This window comes from Hakea prostrata, chromosome 1 (genome assembly GCF_041222555.1).
Source record: "Hakea prostrata isolate BN-2017 chromosome 1, UWA_Hpros_2, whole genome shotgun sequence".
NCBI lineage: Eukaryota > Viridiplantae > Streptophyta > Magnoliopsida > Proteales > Proteaceae > Hakea > Hakea prostrata.
This window is the reverse complement of record NC_142600.1, coordinates 67,819,096-67,845,064: the sequence shown is the minus strand read 5'-3', so window position 1 is coordinate 67,845,064 and position 25,969 is coordinate 67,819,096. Positions and strand designations below refer to the sequence as shown.

The following is a 25,969-nucleotide window of genomic DNA, read 5'->3' as shown; positions in this document are numbered from 1 at the left end:
CTTTATTTTGGTCCCCTAGTTTTTCACTTCGAGGTTCCCAAAATGAAAATTTTCGGTGAAAATTTTGCAAGTTTTGACCGAATTTTGTTATATGCTCAATCCTCAGTAATCCCCTTCACTCTCATTCTCAAACCTTGAAGATGGACCGCCTTTCATTTGCCAGAATCTGAGTCAAAATTTCAGCTTGGAAACCCCTGCCACCCCTTACCTCGATTGAAGGCGATGAAGGATTTGTCTTTGAGCAACCTATAACTTATGACTGGGTTCCTCCACATTTCAATAATTGCTTGGTCTTTGGCCACCACTCTAACACCTAAAGCCTCTCCTGCTACACCAACTTCACCTGAGGCTACAATATATGCCCTTGTTGATAGCTTAGCGGTTGCTGCTGTACCTAAAGAATGAATATCTTCCTTTGTGCCACCATCCTCTGGTGTTTTCGCCTTCCTGCTCTGCCATCAGTGACAATGGTTTCTGGCACTTATCAATACCCTACTGAAAAGATTCGCCCACATACTTCCTGTGATCGAAGCCGTGCCCGAAGAAGATCTAGGTGATACTATTAACACTGGTGAGGCCAACCTGCCTCTTGCTCTCCACCGTCTAGAAGTGCCCCCTCCTTTACTCTCCCCAAAGTAGGGTTTCTGAGGCTCTAAATTCTCCTGCAACTTTTGCAACTGTAGCAAATCCTGCAACTGATGGCTTTAATCGTTTGTTGAAGGATTTACCAATTGGATCATCTGCTACAAGTTCTTTTTGGGTTCCTCCACTACATTTATGATTATTGGCCTAACCTCAGTCTCCAATCTGTTGCATGCTCGTTTTTTGGGACTACACATCAAATTTGCAAAACCAAAACTGTTGTGCCTCACAAAACCCTGCTTTCATGCTTCCTCTTCAATTGGTCACCTCCTCTCCCCTTGCTGTTCTAAAAACCTCAGTCTCCAATCTGTTGCATGCTCGTTTTTTGGGACTACACATCAAATTTGCAACACCAAAACTGTTGTGCCTCACAAAACCCTGCTTTCATGCTTCCTCTTCAATTGGTCACCCCCTCTCCCCTTGCTGTTCTAAAAACCCTCCTAGCAATAATCCTACCTTTCTTCCCATTCCCCCTAACATCCCAACCTATTCGCATCACTTCAGTGGAGCCCACCATCTCCCTTCAACCTTTAGTTTATACCATGAGTCTTCCCTATTTGCCCCCTCAAACCAACCTTTAAGCCCTGGGCTGCAACCCCTCTTAAATCACCCAAACCAAACCACCCCTCCCTTGCTGTTTCCTTAACTTGACATTTGAATCCTATTACGTCCTCACCCAACTCAACTCCCCTTCATCGCCCTCTCCCTTGCCCTTATCCCCTATACTTTTTTAAATTACTAATCTAACATTAGACTTTGCCTGTAATTACAATGCTCCGTATTGTTAAGCTCCGTTAGTTAGGTGACAAAGTGGCATCTTTGATTTTCAAAAACCCCAAAATAACCTCAAGTTTTTATATTACTTATTTACACTTCATATTAAATTGCATTACTACGCTAGTAATTTGGGAAAAGATCAACCCTAAACCTAAAGTTCTGAAGCATCTTCTTCTCTTATCAAAATAAAAATAAAAACCCGTCTTCTCTTACTCTGTCAAAAAAGAGACATCTTTCTTCCTCTTCCTCTCAGCAACCTTAAACACAACTCTTTCCTCTCCATAGATGAAACCTAAAACCAAGATTCAAATACAAGCCAATAAAAAAATTGTAACTCCTTATTTTTTAGTTTTTATTTGTTTACTTTCCAATTTTGCATTATCTTTTAGTTTTTATTATTTACTTTCCAATTTGACGTTAACAATTTTAGGAAGTTCCTACTTCCGAAAGGTTGTAATTCCTTGTATTAAGCTATTGTGAGGGGAAGAAACTGTGAAGTATGTTGAGTCTCTCTTGGCAGTCTAATGTAACCAAGGTCAACAAGCCCAATAAGGCCCAAAACTTGGGCCAAAACTGTGCCTTAGGCTTGCAGCTACCAAGCATGGCTGAATGCCCTAAGGGTACTTTGGTCATTTCCACCCCCGGAAGGGGGTGTTCTAGGTCCAGTTCGATTCTTTATCTCTTAAGGAGTCTAGAGTTATGTTATTTTCTTTAATTGCTTATGTCATGGTTAAGTTAATTATGAGTCCTAATTGGAATCCATTTGCAAATTCCTTCTAGATAATTAGTATTTTATTGGCAAGTAGTTATAAGTTTACAAGTACTTTAAATATTCAATTATTTGTGGTTGAGTCCAATTCGGTTTTCAAGTTCAAGTGCAAGTCGAAGTTTTTTCATGTGAGGCTATATATAGCCCCCACATCTTGTAAAGTTCAGTTGAAGTTGAAAAAAATTCAAGCTTGGAGTTGTGGAAGACACCTCACTGCCTGGGCTGAAGGTTTTGAGTTAGTATTCCAAAATTCCAGCATGGATCTTGTTGGATTCTATTAGGAGTCTAATAAGAGTTTGTATAGGAGTTAAATTAGAGTTTGCATTCATGTAAACTTCTATTCCTTATAATAGTCTACTTTCCACTTAATTATAAATAGAAGGCTTGAGATCATTGATCAATAAGCCATTCTACTACAATCGTTTCTTTCAACATGGTATCAGAGCCTAAATACGATTAGGGAAGTGAGGGAAGAAAAAAAAGAAATCCATCACCCTTTCTTTCTGGGCTGCCTCGAAATCCACAGTGTCAAAATCCATCGAAATCCAGCCTCGATTAAGACCTTTTTTCTCTCTGCAAAACCCATCGCAGATTTTCTCCAATTGTTGCAGAATTTTCTGTGCAAAATTTTTCTACAACAGTCGCAGGAATTTGCAACCGTCTTGGTCGCCAACTGAAACAGAAAACAAAGGAAAGAAGAAGAGAAGAAGAAATCAGCAACTTCCGCTGCTTCTGCAAACTTCCGCTGCTCCTGCAACTTTTTTTCTCTCTGATTCTTCATCTGAAACCTGCAATTGAGGTTCTTCGATCGGGGTTCTTCGATTAGTCTTCTTAAGCCTGCGATTGAGGATCGATTCTTCATCTGAGATTTTTCAGGGGTTGTTCTTCATCGCAGAATCACAGAATACAACCAGTTCTGGCCCATCGCTTGTCTAAATCGCAACATATCGATCGTTTAATCACACCCAAATCGCAGAATATCGATCGTAATCACAGTGAGTTTTTTTCTGGTTTTTTTCTCTTCTGAAACTCTTCGTCTCCGTCAAATTTTTTCATCTGATTCTTTCTTTCGAACCTTGAATCAAGTCCTAACTTGTATCGAATCAAGCCCCAACTTGTATCGAATCATACCTAGTTTCTTTTCTCCCTTAGCTACCGTTCTATTTGCCCGGAAAAAAAAGAAAAAAAAGGAAGAAACAGAATATGATGGTTGAGGGACTTCTTTGGTAAATTTACTTTTTCCTAGGGACCTACATGCAAATTCCCATAATTTTAGGGGTTTAGTTGTAATTTTATAAATTTCCAGGGGCTTATTTGTAATTCTTCATATCTTTTGGGACCTGTTTGTGATTTTATATGTCTTCAAGGACATGTTTGTGATTTTCCATAACTTTAGAATCAGAATCAGGAATCAGAATCAAAATCAGGAATCAGAGAAAAAAAAAACAAAAAAAAAAAAAAAAAAAAAAAAAAAAAACAAAAAAAAACAAACAAAAACAAAAAAAACAAAAAAACAAAACAAAACAACCAAACAAACAAACAAACAGAATTGGCTCATATCATATCATTACCTAGACTTGTCATTACTTAGACTTGATTGGGTTGTTCGGCTATTGTGTATTCTCATGACGTTAATGTTACTTGAAAGGGTGAAGATCAAGAAGCTGCTGAGATAATTTTGTCAACATGACAACTATTGATGATACTACTACTCCCACTGGATCTGAATATTTTTCCACTTTTCATTCTCTTTCGGTAAGATTTGACGGCACAAATTACTTGATCTAGTCTCGAATCTGCTTACCTGACTATTACTGGAAGAGGACTAGTTGGATACATTACGGGCAGCACTATCAAACCCACTACCGCAGGTGTTTTACAAGATAAATGGATATCAAATGACTCTCTTATTATGTCATTCCTTTTGAATTCCATGCATCCAAATATTGCCCGGGGTTACCTATTACTTGATACATCGCAGCCCAAATCCGGAAGGCTACTATTGAAACATATGGACGGTTGGGGAATGATGCACGAGTTTATGAGCTACGAAAGAAACTTCATGAGACTACCCAAAAGGAACTAACTCGTGGCTCCACTATTATCGCTTGAGTTGCGATCTCTTTGGCAAGAGTTGGATCATTATGGGGATTATCACCCCACTAATCCGGATGATGTGGCGACATATAAGAAGTACATTGATAAGATTCGAGTATATGACTTCTTGGCGAGGTTTGAACGTGGAATACGATCGGATCGAGTGCAAGTCTTAAGTCATTCTCCCTTTCCTACACTATAACAGTCTTATGCTCTTGTTGGTGTGAGGAAAGTCGTCGATTAGTCATGCCCCCCCCCCCCCCCCCCCCCCCCCCCCTCATACTCCTATTATGGAGAAATCAGCTTTGATCTGTTGGCACTAAATCTGATCCGGCTAAGGAGATTGTCAAGTGTGAGCACCGTCACAAACCATATCATACCAAGGAAAATTGTTGGAAGCGCTTGGAAGTTCTCGATTTTGAGCAAAAACAAGCACAAAGACAAGGAAAACCAAAAGCTAATCTTTTCGATTGAGTTTCCACCACACCCTCTCAGACGTTGGTTTTTCACAAGAGGAGTTAGTGGGGTGCTACTGGACATATTCTGATGCCGTCTTCTGATAGGGCTCTCTGTTGGACAGCCTCGACCATCGCTTCAACTCTTCCTTCTAACCCTACCAACTCCTACCTTGCTACTTCCGGATCTGGTCACGGGGAAGGAGATTGGTCGTGGTAAATGGACTTTATTTGCTCGAGCCGATTGGAGGATCTACTTCTGCTTTGACTACATCTTCTAATCCGGTCCATTCGGTAATATCAAACCTTCATCCGTCAAAACCGAGGCTCGATCACCCCGCCTCCACCTTTCAAATTTTGTCATTTTCTCTAGATTTATTTTCATCATACTTTCATCTTACCATTACAATTTCTTCCTTTCCAAGTTTCCCCATTGGGATTTCCTTTGTTATTGTTTTCCCACGTGTAAAGCTACACGTGAGGGGGAGATTGGAGATGTCTATAATTCAATGCCTTTCATGTAGACTTCCTTATGTAGAATTTGATCTTTGTTACCTTTGAAAGTTTGTCCCTTAACTTCGCAATCTTCTACTCCTTTGAAAGTTTGTCCCTTACCTTCGCAATCTTCTACTTTGGAGATCTAACATTGCTATAGAGCTATCCTTTTGACTATGCAGAACTTGATCTCTGTTAACCCTGGAGATTTGCCCTTTAACTTGACATCTTCCCTTCGGAGATCTAACCTTGCAAAAGATTTGTCGTTTGACCTTTGCAGAACTTGATCTCTATTACTTTTGGAGATTGTCACTTATCTTGACAAATTTTCCCCTACCTTTGGAGATTGTCCCTTGGCAAACTTTCCCTTTAAAGATCTAACATTGCTACAAATCAAAAGTTTCACTTTGGCTGTTTTACCCTAGCAATTGTTACCCCAAAAATATATTTTCCCTCAGATTTGCGCAAAAATTTAGTCTTCTTAACATTTGAAGATTCTATATTTTTTCTTGGGCGTTCTTCCTTGGAGACATAAAGTTGCAGTAAAGATGAGGACAAAGCAAATGGAAGTCTATAAGGCAGACGTAATCTATAAGTTTGAAAATCAAATTGCAGATGTTTACCTAGGACAGATGTTTTATACTCTTTTGGTCAAGTTGGACATGTGTGATATCCATGCCTCAACTTGAGGGAAAGTGTTGGATTCTATTAGGAGTCTAATAAGAGTTTGTATAGGAGTTAAATTAGAGTTTGCATTCATGTAAACTTATATTCCTTGTAATAGTCTACTTTCCACTTAATTATAAATAGAGGGCTTGAGATCATTGATCAATAAGCCATTCTACTACAATCGTTTCTTTCAACAGATCTTTAACTCAAGAGCAAACAGCAGCATACCTGATACCTCCACCTGTAAGTGCATCCCAGCACCCTTCCCTTCCATTTCCAGCCCCTCTCTCCCATTCCATTCCATAGGCCACACAAGAACCCCCCCCCAACCCCTCCCATCCCGTTGCAAGACTCCCATACCCCCTTCCATCGCAAGCCACCATAGCCCTCCCCTTTCCACTTTTAAGCACCCCCACCCTTCCCTTGTCCCCCTACACTTTGCCGCAACCTCCCCCTCCCTTTCTCTCTCCTTTTCCCCCTCTTCTTGATCTGTGGCAGTTCTGAAAATTCGAAAACAGAAAAAAAAATAATAATAATAAAATAAAAAAAAAGAAAAAAAAAAGAAAGAAAGAAAGAAAGAAAAGAAAAGAAGAAAAGAGAAAGATCAAGAAGAGAGATTACACCAAGATCCATTCAAGAATCCATCAAAATTCAACCAAAATCCTCCCCCCCCCCCCTGGTGGCACGACCCTAAACCATCCCCAAGACTCCACCATAGTTCCCTTTCCCTCCTAGAATTAGTTTGGGTATTTCAAACCTTACCCATATTAACCTTAGTTTGTCCCATTCCTTTTCCTACCAACCCTAGTTCATCCCATAGATTCTCAGGGAACCCAAAAAGCCTAGTAATCTCAAAACCATCAGTCCATCTTAATTTTTTTAAAACCCTAAAACCATCGCTGACCTCCCAAAACCAAGATACACAATCCTATTGCCCATCCAGGAGTTTGTCAACCTAAACTTACCCAAGATTACTATCCGAACTATCCCATAGGATATCCAATAGTTTCCTATACTCTCAAAACATACCCAAACCAACCCATAAATTAAACCCTAACACTTCGATAGCCCATTTATTTGATGGTTCTAATTAGAGAAAGGTCCTAGAAGTTTAACCCAGACCCTAGGTTACATCACAGTCTCCCCTATCATCTTCTTCTCTTTGTCTATTTTTCTTTTTTTCCTCGTAAAAGATCTCACCCAGTTTCATCTCACCAAGATCCAACTCTTTGGAATCCAAAGTGACAAGAATACAAGAGTAAAATTGGTATTTCATATGGTTTTTCCTAAATGAGGACAATATTGTCTTTTGGCTTCTAAATTCTAGAAGGGAAGAATATACATTAAATGTCCAACCATAACGGTCACTTAACACCATTAGAAGTGAGGGGGACAATACTAATTCCACAAAGAACAAGGTCCCTTTAGTAATGAAGCTATGGTATAAGAGGCAACAATAATTATCCCAAATGTATTTGAAAATTGAAACCCTCTTCCCCATTGGTCATAACCCATATGAGACTCCCTACCCCGTGGAGGTTAGCCCTGCTTGTTCCCCATTATTTGTCCCTTGGTGTTGTCGTACCTTCTCTCATCAGAGATAGGGCTCCTATTGATGTAAACTCAGTTTTAGGGTTAGGGTTTTTGAGAATCTACCCTAAAACTAAGGATGGCCCAAAATCTTCCAACAAAGAGAATTATCATCTAAGATGTGTAGGGTTGTTTTAAGCACTTAAAACTTTGTTGTAATGATCAACTCAGATCTGATTTTTAACAAGAAGGGTTAGAAAACTAGGGCATAGAAGAAATTTCAGTCGAAATTCCAATTATTTCGGAAAAGTTACAGGTTTTGACCAAAATTTTGGAGATTTTGACCATTTTGAAGGTTTCAACAGAAATTTTTATCATATCGACTAAAATTTCGACCATCTCGACTGAAATTTCGACCATTTCAACATTCCAACTTGTTTTTCCTCAGTTTTTGTTGATTTTGATCCCATTTTCACCTAATTTCCACGACTCCTTTGCCTTCAAGCACCTCTTTTGCTCATCTTTTGCCTCCAAACACCTCCTAAGCCACAATAGCTACAAAGAAAACTCCAGCAGCAATAGAATGTGAAGTATGAGCCATATCCAACAGTTCCAAACTTCCCATTTTTTATTGTTCGTTTTGTTCATGCCTTAAATGATCTTGTATTGCCTTGAAATTAATATATGTTTACCTAGGACTATGATCTATGATTGTGAATTTTGTACTTTTTTTTTATTATTTGCTACTATTTTTTCATTTTCTGATTTTATTAATTATTTTCTAAATTATGCATTTTTATTTTATGTATATATGATATATGAGCTTCAACTTAATATATGTGAGACACGGACACCATCACTTGACCTAGTTGGTTATTTTATTTTGTTGACTTGTTGTAAATGTAACCATTCTATCAAACAATTCATGTATGTTGATGATTATGCCCGTATGCAATACGTTTGTACTTGTCCAGAACCAGTCATTTGTTAGTATACTTGAATGATAAATTTTCAATGTTTTTTTTTTGGCAAAATACTAGTTCCATTGTGTTTATTATGCTTTAAATAGTTAGGAGGCAAGAAATCAGATGACATGAACGTCATATAAGGCCCAAAACCTAGGGTCGAAATTTCAAAAAAAAAATCATATGTTTTGACCGAAGTTTCGGTCGAAACCTAAAAATTTCGGCCTTTTCTTGGGTCGAAATCTTGGTTTCGACGGAAATTTTTTCCTTGAACTAGGGTTTTCGGGTTTTGACTAGATGAGGGAGTGGCTGCTATTGCTCCGTTGAAATTTCAGACTTGGTTTTAATGTATTTAGGGCGTGGGTGAGTGTTTAAATTGAACTAGGGTTTAGGACTAAAGGTTGAAGATGAATTGCAGAAAATTTTGAAGAAGAAGATGAAGAGCAGGAATTTTTCAACATAGGAAAATATGATTTATTTAGGAAACTAACAGTAGGACTGAGGCCTAGGGATTGGTGCGATCCTATAGGGAGAAGAAGCGAGGTTAAGGGGCTGGGAAATAGGGAATGGCAGGGGATGGGGGTTTAGTGCTACCGTAAGGAAGATGAAAGGGTGGGGAAGTTTGCGGGTGCTAGGGGAGAGGGGAGATATCCAGAAGGGGGGAGGGGGTTTGGGCTGCTGTCGGGGGGTGGGGAAGAAGCTGGGAGGGGCTGCGATGGGGAGGGGTTGGGCTCCTAGGGTTTGTAAAAGGAAGAGAAGGGGTGGGGAAAGGCTGTGGGTGAGAGAGGAAGAAGGGGAAGGGCATGGGCTGCAGTACTTACTTGTGGGAGTGCTGGACTTGCTGAACAAATGCTGGAGATTGGGAGAAGATGCTGAAATTACAGATAGAGGTGCTGGTCCTTGAACAAAACTCTGGATTACTCAACCATGGCCCCCTCAACAGGAAACCATGATCCTTAACTCAAACTCAATTTTATTCAATAATTGGATTAAGAATTACAAAGAAACAATAGGCTATGTATAAACTACTAAAAGATTCTAGGACTAAGGGAAATTCTTTTATAGATTAGGACCCCACCACAAAATCTCAACCCTAAAAACAAGATCAAAACATCTAATGGTTCCTAATAGTCACATGCTGGAAATAAAAGACTAAAAACTTAAAACTCTTAAGGAAGTTCACTTGAAAAAGAACTCCTTAGGACACTCAACTATTAAATACTAAACAACAAACTCAAGTTAAGAGGTCATAACCAACTTGGACTCTTCGACTAAATCTAGAATTAATGTCAGCAATAAAATAGTGCTAAAGATGCCCAAAATAGCCCTCCTAGGGGGTTCGGCCAGCCTAGGGAGGCTTCTTGGAGCCATCTAGTGGGCCCCACTTAGGCTTTCGGCAAGGGGTGAGACTCGTGGTCACATCACCCATGTTCAACATTATATTGCTCCTCCTAGTTCTACATGTGTAAAGCTTTAATTTGGAATATTAGGTGTCTGAACTCCCTAGCTAAGCAAACAGATGCCAAACGTATCCTTAATTCCTCCAAGATTTCTGTTTATGCCCTCCTTTAGAACTGCATCCTCAAAGACAACGCTCGTTGGATTTCCTCTTTTATTGCCCCCTCTTGGTCCTTCCTCTCCAACTACAACCGCTCCATGGCCATTTTTGGTTCCTCTAAGACCCTTAAAAATTCATGTCCCTTATTAAATTATTCACCTCCCCTTATCCTTCCCATCCTCCTCCCTCCCATTTCTTTCTCTTCGTTATTTGTGGCTTCAACAGCCCCATCAATCGCCTCCATAGTTGAACCTACTCCCCTTTGTGCTTCGGCTGATGGTCATCCCTAGGTTAAAGGGGTGACTTTAACATTGTCTGATACAGCCATAAGAAAATTGGTGGCTGCTCTCTTGACTTCAATGATGTTAATGCCTTCAATTCTTGCAATGAGCATTTAGCTATGACTAACCAACGGCGATCAGATTCTCTCCTCACCTAGAAGTCTAGAACAACTGTAGAATTGGTACCGACCAAATTGCTTCCAAACTTGATTGTTTCCTTCTAAACGACTACTGGCTCTCTCTTTCCTTCCTCCCATGCCTCCTTCCTCCCTCCTCCCCCTCCCCCAAAAAGCCCATCTAGCCACACCCCCTGTTACCTCCACATTCATTATGTATCCTCCTTTGGTCCTAAACCTTTTGAACACTTTGACATGTAGTCCACAACCCCTCCTATCCCCACTATTAGTGAAACTAGGTATAATCCAATACACTGCTTCTCCTTCCCCCCTTGTTGCTCTTGCTCAAAAACTCCACAATTCCAATTGACTCTTAAGTCTTGGAACTCAACCACCTTTGGAAATACCTATTCTCTAGTTCCTCTTGTTGCTCTAACCTTGCTAGAGGCAAATCCTCCTCCAAACAGATCCTCTTAACCCTTCCCTTACTGTGGAAGAGAAATCCCTCTTTATTGATATTTCTTCCCTCTCTTCTCAAAAAGAGAGCTTTTTTCATCAAAAGTCTAGAGTTAAATGGCTCAAACTTGGAGATTCGAACATTACTTACTTCCATCGCGCCCGCGACAACTTATCAACATTCCCTTACTTCTTTCCAATAATGGGACATGGATTCTTGGTGCTAGCAAGAAGTGGTCTCTTTCTTCTCCTCTCTCCTTGACCTCTCCATCCACAATCTTGTACCCCCTCCTCCCTCCAAAACTGAATTAATAAATTGGTTCAACCTTCACTTCTTACTTTCCTCCAAGCCATCCCTTCCTCCTTTGAAATTCTTGCTACCATCAACTCTCATAAGTCCAATAGTGCCCCTGGGCCTAATGGCGACTTCATCCAAAAGGACCTTACTTGGGTCATCCATAGATTCATTTTCAACCCTTTCTAGCTCTCGTCCACCATTAATCAAACTTTTTTGTACCTCATTCCTAAAAAGCTTGGTGCCCCGTCCCACTCAGACTTCAGGCCCATCTCCCTCTAAAACCTCCTCTATAAATTCATCACAAAAATCCTTGCCAACTACCACAAAGCTGGTCATTTCTTCCCTTGTTAGCCAAAATCGATCTCCTTTCATCTCTAGTAAGAGGATTACTAACAAAGTTCTTCTTTGTCCAAAAACTGTAAAAACTATGTATGAGGTTTTCACCAATACCCGCACTTCCCTACCACCCTCCTGAAAGTTGCATGCATAAAGCTTTTAACTCCTTCAAATGGGATTTCATCATCAATGCCCTTTTTCAAATAGGTTTCCCCTCCTTCAACCATTTTATTGAAGTTTGCATCTTTGCCCCCATATTTCTCCATTATTACCCGTGGATCCCTACTACTTTCTTTCCATCCAAGTCGGTATTCTCCAGGGTGCCCCCTCTATCCTTTCCTCTTTACTCTTGCATTGGATGCCTCTCCAAAATCATCCAATCAAACACTAGTCAACTTCTCATCTCTCCAATCCCTAAGTCTAAATCTCTCTATCCCATCTTGCTTTTACAGACGAGCTCTTGATCTTCTCTAAAGCTTCCTCCTCTTCCATCTCCTCTATTCTCTACTTCCTCTCCCCTCTCTGAATCCCTTTTTGGTCTTTGCTTTAACATGGAGAATTCTAGCCATTTCTTGCTTAGTGCCTCAATTTATGTTAAAGGCCTCACTCCTTCATCTTACTAGTTTCTCTCTTGACTCCCTTCAAATTGTTTACTTGGGTTTACCCCTCATTCTTGGGAGGCTCACCAACCATCACTATACCCCAATGCTTCACCACATCCAAAAGAAACTCCAACTTTGGTAGGGTAAGATCCTATTTTTTACTGGTCGCATCCGAGAATACAATTCCGCCAACTTGATAAAGTTAATTTGGAAAATCTCCTCCAAACACGATTCTATATAGATTAATTGTGTCTATTTTAACCTTCTAAAATTTGACTCCACATGACAATCTCTCCCCTCTTGAACCCTTCCTAGACCTAAAGGAAATTGTTTCTCCTCAAAACCCTTTCTCTCTCAGCCACCTCTATCTTGGTCTCAAATGATTCCTCCATCTCCTTTTTGCTTGATCCTTGGCATCAGCTGGATATCCTTTACAAACACATATGCCCCAATATTGTCTATGCAGCCCCAAGTCTACTACCCTCTACACCCTTCATTTTTTACAGCTCCTAGTCTCCCTCATTCCCCTTGATTCTCAAATAGGTTTTAGGCCTCTCTTCCTCCCTTATGTAACCACAATTGTAGGGTTAGGGTTTTGAGATTGCTTCCCTAAAATTAGGGTTAGTCCAAAATCCTTTCTTTTGTGAACCAGCAAAGCAATCAACAAACCTGGGAATGGGAGATTTTTACTAAACCTATATGGGATGGGTCTAATGGAAAATTTTGGAAAATTAGGGTTTTTGGGAAAGATTGGGATTGACAAAAATTTAATGGGCTGTAGACATGGAGAAGAAGATAAATTTTGGGTCAAAGGACGAACAAGTTAGGACCAAAATCTATATGGATTGGTTTGGGAAGATTAGGGTTTTAACAAATAAAGATAGGAGTAAACTTGGGATACCAGACTTTCCCTAGGATGGTCAAGGAAGCTTGTAATTGGGTATAGGAGGGTTTAGGGATAATTGGGTTGATCTTGGGTAAGTTTCTTTGGATTCTTGGAAGGGGTTTCTTGGATCTTGGCTTTTCTTTCTCTTTCTAGGTCTTGTCTTCTATCTTTCTTTTTGTTCTTCTTTCCTTTCTCTTTCTTCTTTTCTTTCTCTCTTTTATTTTCTTTTATTTTACTACTACCACAAGATCCAAGGGGGAAAAAGAAGAAAGAAGGGAGGGAGGGTGCTGCAAGGTATGGAGAGGAAGGGGGAAGGGTAAGGGTGCTGCCTCAAGGTGTAGGAGGGAAGGGCAAGGGCTTTTAGGTGATACCGGGGGGGGGGGGGGGAAGGGTTTTTGGTAGGATGAAATAGGGAAGGAAGGGTGGGGGAGGGTTTCTTGGCTGCCGTAGGGGCATGGGAGGGGCTGGAGATGCTTGCACAAGAAGGGACATGGGTGGGTTGGGTTCTTGATGGAGTTGCAGGATAGGAGAAGTGTTTAGGGCTGCTGTACTTGTTTGATTGATTGATTGGAAGAAGGTGCTGTGAATGCTAGACTGCTGCTGGAATTAAAGATCACTTGCAGAATTGAAGAAGAAATTCTTTCTAAATCTGCCATGGCCATCCAAGAAGACCACGACCTTGTTTGCCCCCAAACAGAAATTCTTATTCATCTATTCAACTCCTTTTACAATGAAGTAAGGTAGACTATTTGTAGCCTTACAATTTGAGGGAAAGACGTAGACTCTAACTTGGAAACATAACTTGACTCAACTATGGAATCCTTTATAGACTAGGATCCCCCTTACAACTCAATATATAATAACCACAAAAAAAGGACTTTTAAAGAAAAACAACTTGCACTATTAAAGCTAATTATCCAATAGGAATCCCACTTCAAAATGGATTCCAATTGGGACTCCAACACTAAGACTCTATCATGATTCACAAAATACTAATCCAAAATTCCCCCCAAAAAAAATTAATTAAAGATAGATCCATAGCCCTTGGATCCAGGGGGTTCCAACCAGACCCTTTTTGAGCCCCAAAAGGGCTGGAAAATGACGAAAATACCCCTCGGGTATTCAGTAAGCTTTGGATTGGGCCTTTTAGATCTGGGTTTCAGGCCCCTTTTTTTTTTTCTTTTTTTTTTTTTTAGGGGGGGGGGCTCAACCTTGCTTACATCAATTCTCCCCTTTTTGAAAGCATTCATCTCTTGATGAATATGCCAATCATGTGTTCCAAGGTTAATCTTCTGGAAATCTTTAGTGTGAACTCGTCCTTGCATCTTGCAATGGGGAGGAAGCAGCAAGCATGTTGCTACTAGCAATATTCTGAGGCAGAACTCTAACAAAGTGATAGGACGAGGGATGTAATCTTCGAGTCTGGGGACCTTCTCAAAGCACCAATGGGGTATGTTAGAGTTGATATGCTCCCACTTGAAATTTCCCTTTATGTCCCTGGAATCTCCTGTATCTTTATCTCTCACCGGTACAGTCATCTTTGTTATGTTCTCATTGATCTCTTGAGTACCAACTTCAGCTTTGCCATCCTTCTTTGCTTCCACTATGCTAGCCTAATGGTCTGGATGTTATCTAATTTGATTGCTCCAAGAAGCTTTTTGGGAACAAGGGTAGAGTTGATCCTACATGGAATAGGGTTGAGTGTTATTCTGAAAATTGTTGGCAGCAACTCTGCTTCTTCTGTGTCAAGGGCATGGTGAACATCTAATGGGAAAAGTGATACTTCAAGTGCATCTCCAATTGGTGTGATTGCTTTGACCATGTTCTGGTACTCTTTGGTCACACCTTCTAGAACTATTATTACTTTGTCATCAAGTGTTTGAGTGAGCTCTTGATCCTTCACTGTTTGAACCAAGTGGTCCTTAGCAAGCTCTTCTGACATTGCTTTGGTAGGCATGGGCAAATAGCTCCTTACCTTTCACAATCTCAGTAGGCTCATAGTAATTGTTCAGGGCTTCATCTTCACCAAAGGAGTCCTCCAGGGATGCTTCTATTGGTGGATAAAGGACTTCTTCTTCAACAGCCGGTTGATGGGTTTTGAAGTTAACAACTCCCCTTCTTTGAGGGTACGCCCTAGCAAAGTGACCCTTTCCTGTAGTTGCTAGGGTTTCTTTCGTTGGTGTAGTATGTTCCTTCGTATTTTGTTCTAGGAGGTTGTCAAAAAAAATGTAGGTGGATTGGTGGGTGGGGGATCCCTCCTATGGACTATACTCCAAATGTGGTGTAACCCTTAATCATAGTTACCAAAGTAATGTTTTTTGATGAGCTCTTCCAGAGTGGGTGGTTAGTGATGACTGATGAGGGAGCTTTTCTTCACCTTCAAGTCTGTTACACAATGGATTCTCATACCTGAATTTTCCGATATAATTATCCATGCTTCTCTATTCTTCATCCCAAAATAGGTGATTTCTACTGGCTTCACCACAAGGGTGAAAGGCTTTATGAGAACTTAACACTGAGGGTGGATGAGGGGTACTTCTTCTTGTCTATGGATTTGCTTTAATCAAGCCACTCCGATAGATACGCCCAGTAGTCGTGCTGCCAGACCTTGCAATTGTGCTAACACAACGGTTTGGGTCTTCTATATGTTTTGTCCATCTCTGGCAATGAACTCATTTGGCTCAGGCTCTGACTGATTTTTCTAGCTCTGAGTGTTGCTGATTCCTCTAGCTTTGATATCAAATTGATATAACCACGATTCTAGGGTTAGGGTTTTGTGATTGTTTCCCTAGAATTAGGTTTAGCCCAGAATCCTTTCTTTTGTGAACCAGCAAAGTAATTATCCACCCTGGGAATGGGAGATTTTTAGTTTAATGGAGAAATTTGGAAAAGATTAGATAGACAAAAATCTAATGGGCTGTAGGTATGGAAAAGAAGATAAATTTGGGTCTAAGGAAGATCCTAGGGACAAATTAGGATCCACCAAAATTTATATGGGTTGGTTTGGGAAGATTAGGGTTTTAACAAATCAAGATGAGAGTGAACTTGGGATACCCATACTTACCCTAGGATGACCAGGGAAGCCTACAGTAATGGCTGAATTTTACACCCCCCCCCCTTATATATCCTTCACTCTCTCCTGCAAGATTTTGGTAATGATAGTGTAATCCAAAAATAACACCAGATCACTTCTTTCCTTTAAATTTCAATTACCAATTTTGTCCAAATTTTGTTTGCTCCATGAAAAAATCGAAACACTATTCAAGGTATTCAAGAGTGTCCAGGCCTTCGGCTAGACTATTTCCACGAGTTGATACTAACCCCACAACTGCATGGCCAGGTCATACTGGGGTTGATTGAGGACAAAACAACTTTCATACGAAGCTGTGAAAATCACAAAACACCCTTGTGTGAGTGGCCCTGAGGGTATGAGGAATCGAACTTAGGACCTCACACTTCCTTCAGTAATCCTCCCTAGTCAACTCGACTACCCCACTAGGGCGTCTAGCTACTTAAAAATTTGGCATTGATAATTCTTAAAAATTTGGCATTGATAATTCCATTTTAGTTAAACAGCAACTCTTGTGGGGCCATAGCAACCCCAAAGCCTGATTTTGTGCTTCAGATTTCATAAATGGATATTCTTTTCTGCACAACAATATTTATGTTGCCATGCTTTTCTATAGGGCCTCATGTCTTCTGACTTACCAGAAAAAACAACAAAATGAAATAATGGAGGACACATAACCAGCACAGATTAGAGTAAGTCACATGCATGGGCAAACAGGACATTTCTGAAATACCTGCTGCTGATCTATTAAAAAGACAGGATCTTTGACCATCAATGCTTCTTTCCATGGAATGACGATGCCATATATCCAGTAACTGAAATCCATGAACCATAATGGCCTACCAAGTAATTTGAATTCCAAAGAAACACTTAGTTTTACAATTCAGAAAGGCAGTGTGATCTCTTAAAAGACTTTTCTTTATGAAGCTTGCAAGCAATCAAAGAAAAAGTGAGGGAGGAGGTTGGACCCATTACCTGCAATGTCTCAAAAGCAATACTCAGAGGTTCAAAGAATAACAGCAAAAACACCGCTGAGTTCCAAGTTATGTATATTTTGATACACAAGTTTATCCTGTAACCAAGGAGCACAATGTTTAGAGATATTAAATATTGTATCCAGTTCCATTTAGACAATTTAAGTGTACATGATTTCACTAATAGGGAAATGTTATTAAGAGGAAAATTTAAGGATAAATGCAAAGTTGCAATTATGGAGATAAATATTAAAATCAGAAGGTTTTAAGATAAGAATAGAAACATAGTCTATGGGTGTAGCATCGATAACAATAGGATTGAATCTGGGGTGTGAAAATTAAAGATAGGGAGGTACAGGCATACAACAAAGTGGAAAAATGAGGCATCTAGGTTCAATAATAAAATAAACAAGAACCAGAGGATAACATTGCACAAAAAGTTGAAAAAGGGCAATGAAGTGAAGGGTTGCAGAGGGAAGGCCTATGTGCAATGGTTAAGGTTGCTCATTTGATCAAGAGGTCATAGTTCAAGTCAGAAAACACTCTTTGTAAGGGCAAGGTTGCACACACTATCACCCCTCCTCAAGCCCCGGAGTGGAGGGAACCTATATATATATATATATATTGGCAAGTGTTTCTTTTTAAGTAGAGGGGTGCATCCAAAGTGTTAGTATGACCAACAAATTATTTTAGAAATCAAATGGAAATTCGAATAGTTATATAGCCACCAATTAGGTTGTTGGTATGGAAAAGTAGAAAAACTAGTGTTGTAATATGGGTTCATTCATGGTTAGTTTTCCCATAAGGGTATTTCTTCCCTTGTACCTATTATAAAACTGTTCCTCGTCGTATCATATCATACTACTATACAAAAGTAAAACCTCAATTAAGTTATGGTATGCTCTTTCAGTGGACCAAAATACCCTTCCACCACAACAGCATACCTTTCCCTCATTGAACATATCTTTTCAAACCACCCCCATGTCATATCCATTGAATCACACCACCAACGAAACGTCCCACCTATCCTTAAGAGGTTTTCTAAAGAGGTACACCTCTTCAACTAACACCCTCTCACCCAAACCTTGTCCCTTCTCCCACCTCCCTTATTTGTCTTCTATAAATATAAATATTATTCACAACAAAAAATTTCTCACTATATTTCATTCCACCCCAAGAATCCACCTAATAACCAAATCAATCAACTTAATAACTCATAAACGTTTAAAATTTTAAAAAACATAAATGAAAAAGGGATAATTTAAGTTTGATCCTTAATTTGTTCCCCTCCTAAAAGAAAACATTTATATTTTTACATTATTTCAAAAAATAAGATTGATCCTTAATCTATTCTCCTCCTAAAAGAAAACATTTATATGTTCTCCTCCTAAAAGGAAACATTTATATATTTACATTATTTCAAAAAATAACATAAATCACGTGCATACGCCCATGAAATTTTGCTGGTACTATTAAAATAAGAAGAGGCTGTGGTCAAATATGCACAAGTTTTTCTTCCATTCTCAACATACTACACAAGTGAGAATCCATATTGGCCCAAATGCCAACCATCTTGAAGCCTAAGAATTCTTTTTTGTCGTGTTTCTTCTTATTGTCTATACACATAGCTCCATCAGCAAGCACCACTGCCATTCTCCACGCCTGATTTTTATGCACAAAATGTCTATTAATGTCTATTCAATTAGTTGTTTTTAATTGGGTATTTATGATCACATTGATACCATTTCGCTATTTTCATGTGATTGTAGGATTTTTTATGGAGAAGCAATTTTTCCCATAAAAAGAAAGGAAGAAAACAAACATTAGAAGGAAAATAGAAAAGAAGGCACGTGCAACCCCCCCACTCCCATCCCACACAACTCTCATAGTCCCACTGTTTCTCTCTCCCCCATCCCTCTTTCCACAATCTCATTTCAAAATCTGTTTCATCTCTCAGGTTTCTTTTTCTTTTTCATTCCATTCTCTTACGATTCACGACTTTCTTTTTAATTAGTTTGGGTAAATGACAAGCATAGTTTGAAATTTCAGTTCATTTCTACACCGAAATTTCTTTTTTTTTTTCTTTTTTTCCAAATTTTGGTGGTAGATTTCGATGGTTTTTGTGCTTTGTTGGGGCTGGTTTTCCATGTCCACCCTAATTTGAGGCCAACAAACCAATGGAAGTGTTAGTTTTTTTCTAAAACCTAACCCAAAGTGGTATTCTTGATTGGCACATGCCCGATTGTATGCAGGCGAAACTTGAAGTCTGGAACATGCATTTTCACAAATGTAAATATGAATATTATGCAAGACAACACTAAGATTTTCAATAAAAATGTAATAAAAAATACAACAAGTAGAGTTCAATATAAAAGTATGTGTCCGGCTGGATCCATCCCCTAAGTCATGGAGGAGTACTCTGAATACTGGACATAAGCAGGCCATGACATGGTACAGATAAAGTCATCCATATAATCTGTAAGTGCCCTTCTATAGCTAGGCATCATAACATTAAGTAGATATCCACCCCAGGAAATGTGTCATACGGCCACAAACTGAAACCCGGTCGCAGAACTTGCATAACTAGCTTTGTTCATCTTGATGGATATCCAAAGATGGACATCACAAATTAAGCACCTAATCCATCTTCTATACCCATATGCAAACATACTAATGGAATGAGCAAATGAACCACCATATGCTCCACCTCATCGATAAATAGAAGCCTCGTACGGTATAACCCCTTGGAATTTTCAAAATCTCACCAAAAATTTTGAGATTTCAGCAAAATTTCACCCAAATTACTGAAATTTCAGCAGAATTTTGCAGACTCAAATATCAGCCATGGTTCCATTTAGCTGAGTATCAAAATGACAAGATTTCGGAGAAATTTCACCAAAATCTCACAAAATTTCATACTATGATGACAAGTACCTCCTCTCTTGGTAAATGACGACTACATCCCCTCAAATTGACATGACACATATGTACTCCCTTGCCACCCCTCTTGGGACATCTAAAACATCCCTTTCCCTAAAACTACCTAAAAGACAAAAGTGCCCCTAAAATATTATAACCTAAGGACCAACTCAAAAAAGGTGGGTCCAACTTCTTTTTTCCAAGACACAACCTCTCAGTTGGCTTTTATGATTAAGAGCTGTGATGGGATCAGAAAAAAATGAATGGTTGATGAGAAAAAACAGAGGAACAAAAAATTAATCTTCTCTCCTCATATTAAGGATGTAATCTGAGAATTGCAGATTTCAGAATTCTGTGAACTAGAGAGATCTATATGTTTTACCACCTGTGTCATGGTCTCTTTTTTGACATTTTCAAACTGACTTTATCAAAATCATAGTTTTGAAACCATCAAAATTCAACCCTACAAAGATAATGCTTCGAAGCAAATGTCAAGGCCCAAATGCTCCAAGAAACAAGCCCAGAGCTGGATATACCCAAGAGACGAAGCATTCAGGTGGTGAACACTCAAATTTCTGCAACCGATCAACTTCCAAATTTACTTGCATTTAGTTTTTAGTTCTTCCCCCCCCCCCCCCCCCACCATACTGATAGACAATTCTTTGTTTCAGATTTTTTAACGTGAAGCCATGAAATTTGTTGAGAATGAATGAGCACTCAAGTCCAGAAAGAAGCTCAAGTAGACATAAACATAATGAAAATGAGGAAGGAATCAAGATCTAGCTTCTTCCTTATGCAATCCCTCCCTCCAGGGCTCCAGCATTCAGGTTTTTGGTAGACTGCCAGAGTGGAATCATTTGTCATTTATAAGAGGAGTTTGTTGTCGTTCTGCCACTTCAGAGAGGAGGTACTTGTTATTTACCCTTCTATTTCTTATCTCCAACTCATGGATCTCCCTTTCCTAACGACTCGTGATTCTCTTGGGAAACAATGTCCTGCACACAAGTCCTCTCTAATGGTTTTCTTAAAAGACAACTCAAAGATCCCAATGAGCTCTCTCACGTTGTGCCTTCTCTGTCTCAACCTCTGATATTCTCTTAATTTCTTTTTCTTTTGCTTCCATCATATCTCAGTTTCTAATATTCTGGATTTTATTTTTTTTTGATTTTGCTTTGTTTCTCGCACAGTTGCTTATCTTAATCCCCTCTCTTTAGTATCAGTATCCTACAACCAGGTGATTTTAAAATAAATAGCATTTTATTATATTGTATTGGATATATGTATCGAATGGTGCAAAAAAAAAAAAAAAAAATTTTTTTAAAAAAAAAAAAAAAAAAAAAAAAACCCCCCCCAAAATGAGAAAAGGGCGGCTGCGGGTGTTCGGTGATATATGTATCGAATGGTGCAAAAGATATGCATAGCTTAGGCCTTATATCTAATACAGTTCAAAAGAACTAGAAGAACTAGGGATAGATCTAAGATAACCTTAAGAGAAGTGGTGCACAAGATATGCATAGCTTAGGCCTTATATCTAATATGACCTCAAAAGAGCTGATTGGAAAGTAAGGATCCATGTAGCTGACCCCATTTAGTTGGGAGAAAGCTTGTTGTTGAGGCTGTTGTTTTTGTCGTCATTGGTATGTACCAAGATGCACCAAGCTGTATTAATTATGACATATTAGTGAAGTCGTTGAACTCTATAATGGATGTATCAATGGTATTGAGATATATCGATCATCTCATGTTGTATAAGCTTATATTGGCTAATACATTTCAATATAATCCGAGACATGCCATTTAAAAATACATAAATAAATAAAGAGACGTGTTGGTAGGTATTGTGTAGGTACTGGTCGTCATGGTTAAGGATTGGCCTGCATCTTTTCATAGCAAAAGGTACAACAAACCCTGGACAAGATTTACGATATCATCATATCATGTACCGAGAATGTATCGACTGGCTGATACGAAGAAACATTTCTTTTTATATTGTATCTCACAAATGTGTATCAACAGGTGCAAAATTGCATGGAAAGGGTCAATTTCAATAATAATAAAATAAATAAAGATGCAACCAATAATTACCAGACAAAAAATAGATACAAACAATAGTCATTTTAACATGCATAGACACTAACATGGAGAATATTACATACCTAAGAAAAGCGAGTTAAACTAAAGTTGTTTAGTTATCAAAGATGAGGTTTCTTACACGTATTGCTATTTCTAATACTACGAAATGCGTCAAGGAGGTTTAAACCATACGTGGACTCTTCTTTATGTTTATGTGTATAGTTTTCATTTCATGAGGGGCTTCTTGATCAGATTTATGAATGATACACCCACTAAAGAGGTCTCTTAACTAAGAAAACCTTTTTTTTTAATATATCTACTTCTCGTTGTTCTTGTAATAAATAGCGAGCAAGAGAAGTTTCAAAGATTGCATATGTAGTGTGACGGGTGCCACCTTCTGTTTCTGTTTGATATGAAACAATGCATTGATTAGAAACCTAGGAACATGTTATACTATTTACTGATTACATGGGTTTACACATTTGATAAATTCCCACATCAAAGTATGTAGTGATGTTTACTGCTTCATGACCTACCATGTGATGGGACAAGGGTGGATCAATGTAATCAGAGTATCTCATACAAATACAATCATATCTACCACATCTTTAAAATTTTAGTCCAAAATAAATAAACAAACAAATAAACAAAATGAATGAAAAGTTTAATCCAAACCGAGTGTAAACTGTGAAGCACCAACAAATTTTAAGAGAAATGAGTAGCAGTGAAAATTTTGAATCTTTGGCACCAAAATGGAGCGGATTTTCCATCTGTCTCTAGTTCTATAAGAATCACAAACAAAAAACTGGGATTTTGTGGTCAATACATGCTGATACAAGCCAATACATGTAAATACATGTCAACTCATTTTCTAAGGCAATTTACATAATAAACTCAATAATCCCAAAAGAAAACTGTAATTTGAGACACGAAAAGAAGAAGAAAAAAAAAAGCTTTCCAAAGCAACATTAACACAAATAAATAGCATATGTTTGAACAAAGAAAGAGGGGAAAGAAAAAAAGAAAGAACAAAGCAAACAACGAGACAATACCAGAAGAAATCAATGGAAAGCACCAACAAGAGGACCAAAAATACACGAACATATGTCCATGGAGTTGCAGAAGGAGATGCATTCAACCGTTCAAGCCTGTCTCTAGCCAATGCTTCAAACATCTGGCCAAACATTACAGATAATCAAAAAGAATGCCTACCATCTTTTCCTGCAAGAAAAAAGAGAAACTACTTTTCAACAACCTTATGTATGATACCTTTAAAGAACATATAACTATCAACCATGTTGACCACATGCCAGCTTGAAACAGTGTTTGAGGGACTACCAATGGAAGAAATGCCCCCTGCAAAAAAATAAAAAAAAAAATGTTTAATGTTGATAACAGATGACCATAGCACTGTTATCCAAGAGATACCTACCCTTTCAGTCATGCAGGGATTCTTGACCTTATGCCTTCTAAATCCAAAAGGACGTAAAATTTGCACCCTGGTTTCGTGGATTGGTTGGAATAAATAAAATTCTCATTGGAAAAAGGAAACAATCTTGTCATGTGTCTTTTAGATGAACAAAGCTTTGAAGGTAATTCATGGTGTTCTGAGGCTGAAAGGTGCCTGAATTGAATCCTTCAACAGCAACAATCGTTTTCCACTGGCTTCTGTTGTCACATATCTGACAGCCTCACCGCGATTCTATTGATTCCTTATTCCATGCTCTAAGTTACTCGAATACCCTTTTTTTCTCTTGCATGTTTTCCTTCAACCCTATTTTGTCTTTAGTCTTAATCAGATTGTCTTTATCAAAGTAGAAGACAATCTCTCCTGCAATTCTGTTCTTTCATGGTTGTCAAGGCGATGCCCAGGCAGTTCAGGTGCCTTGTCCAACTCATAAAATAATGTGGCTTGATTTTAACCCAAGAGGGGCACCTCTTGGTTTTGTCAATAAATTATAACAACAATAATCACCTTAAAAATCACATAGTTGATAAGACGTTCCACCACTTTTCGAACCTCCGATTGATGTAGCTGCACAAAGAAAATAGTCTGCATGCACAACCAGAGAAGATCTTCATCAGATTATTCAAATATCTAAAACAACTTCATAAGGACAATCTCTAACCAAATAAAATTAAATGCCATAAGATAATATACATGCCAACTCCCCTTAAAAGTCATTATAATGTGAACTGCTAGATTGCATGTGTGGAATGGAATAAATTTCGGTTGAAACTAGGGAAATTTTGACCGGAATGCTGCCTGCAAAGTTTGAAAATGGAATTAAATTTCTTCCCCCCCCAAATTTTGGCCCAAATTTTTCCGTTTTTCCCCCCCCCCCCCTTTTCTCCCTTTTTTTTTTTTTTTTCTCCCCCCCCCCCCCCCCCCCCCCCCCCCCCCCCCCCCCCCCCCCCCCCCCCCCCCCCCCCCCCCCCCCCCCCCCCCCCCCCCACCCCCACCCCCCCCACCCCCCCCCCCCCCCCCCCCCCCCCCCCCCCCCCCCCCCCCCCTTTTTTTTTTCTCCCCCCCCTTTTTACAAAGTTTGGCAGAATGGCTTATTGACCAGATCCAAGCCCCTATTTATAATTAAGTGGAAAGTAGACTATTACAAGGAATGAAGTTTACATGAATGCAAACTCTAATTTAACTCCTATACAAACTCTTATTAGACTCCTAAAAAATCCAACACTCCCCCTCAGTGAGGCATAGATATTAGTCATGCCCAACTTGCCTACAATAGGAAGGAAATCTTTTCTTCAAACCCTAGTAAAAACACGCTACTTGGTCTCCGGATCTTCAAAGGCATGCGATAAGCCCTTGTTCCAACTTTCCTTTGACAAAAAACCGTCAATTTCAATGTGCTTAGTTCGATCATGTTGCCCTGGATTATTAGCAATACTAATAGCGACTTGTTGTCACAATATAACATCATGGGTTTGGAACTTGGACTCCAATATCTTCAGCAAGTCTTTTAACCATAGTAGCTCACAAACCCACGAACCAAGCCATATTCAGCTCGGACAGATAAAGCTACCACATTCGTCTTACTTCTCAAGTAACTAGATTACCTCCAACAAAGGACGAACCTGAAATTGACTTCGTGGAGATCCAGCCCAGCGCATCGGTGTATGCTTCTACTTTAGATTATCGGTGGGTGATGAAGTATTCCTTTTCCAGAGTTCCCTTCAAAACCGTAGTATTCGTAATGCCTTCATATGAGCTAAATATGGATCATGCATGAATTGGCTCACTATCCCTACAGATAAGCGATGCGGCCGGTGTGGGACAAGTAAATAAGCTTCCCTACCAGCCTTTGGTATCTTCCTTTGTCCACCGGTTCTCCCTCTTTTTCTTTAAGTTTAGCTCCAGCTTCAATAGGGGTATCAACTGGTTTACACCCCAACATTCCCACTCGATAATAGATCTAGGACATACTTTCTTTGGGATAGGAATATACCTTTATTTGATCGAGCCACCTCAATCCCAAGAAATACGTAACTTCCCTAGATCTTTAATTTCAAACCTCTTTGCCAAGAAAGTCTTTTAACTTTTGAATTTTTCACCATCATTCCCCGTGATGACAATATCGCTACATAAACAATGAGAAGTGTGATGTTAGTACCGACTTCTGACAAATAGTGTATGATCAGCATTGCTTTGCTTGTACCCAATGAAGTATTGCCTTCAAGGCGTCCAAACCAGCATCTAGGAGACTGTTTAACCCATATATTGACCTCTTCAACCGACGGACTTTCCCGCAGATTGTCATCGGAAAAACCATGTGGGATTTCCATATATACCTCTTCGCTAACTCCCGTAGAAGGCATCTTTACGCTAGTTGGTGCAAGTTCCAGTGTTTGTTCACAGCTACGGACAAGGAACTCGACAATATTTAGTTTCGCAACAGGGGCAAAGGTCTCCCGATAATCAATCCCATAGGTCCGGGTAAACCCCTTTGCAACTAGTCAGCTTTCAACTTGTTGGCTGATCCATCCAT

General features: G+C 39.3%; 1 protein-coding gene across 1 annotated transcript in view; it reads right to left on the bottom strand.

The window, feature by feature from the left end:
• The window catches only part of LOC149029532 (E3 ubiquitin protein ligase RIN2-like), a 48,706-nt gene that overhangs the window by 7,634 nt on the left and 15,103 nt on the right, over positions 1 to 25,969 (bottom strand). The window contains exons 3-7 of the mRNA XM_089141934.1: positions 23,944 to 24,021; positions 23,238 to 23,324; positions 23,021 to 23,142; positions 16,978 to 17,074; positions 16,736 to 16,841 (exon numbers count right to left, since the gene is read on the bottom strand). Coding sequence (XP_088998060.1) covers positions 16,736 to 16,841; positions 16,978 to 17,074; positions 23,021 to 23,142; positions 23,238 to 23,324; positions 23,944 to 24,021 — 490 coding nt within the window. The remainder of the gene's footprint in view (positions 1 to 16,735; positions 16,842 to 16,977; positions 17,075 to 23,020; positions 23,143 to 23,237; positions 23,325 to 23,943; positions 24,022 to 25,969) is intronic.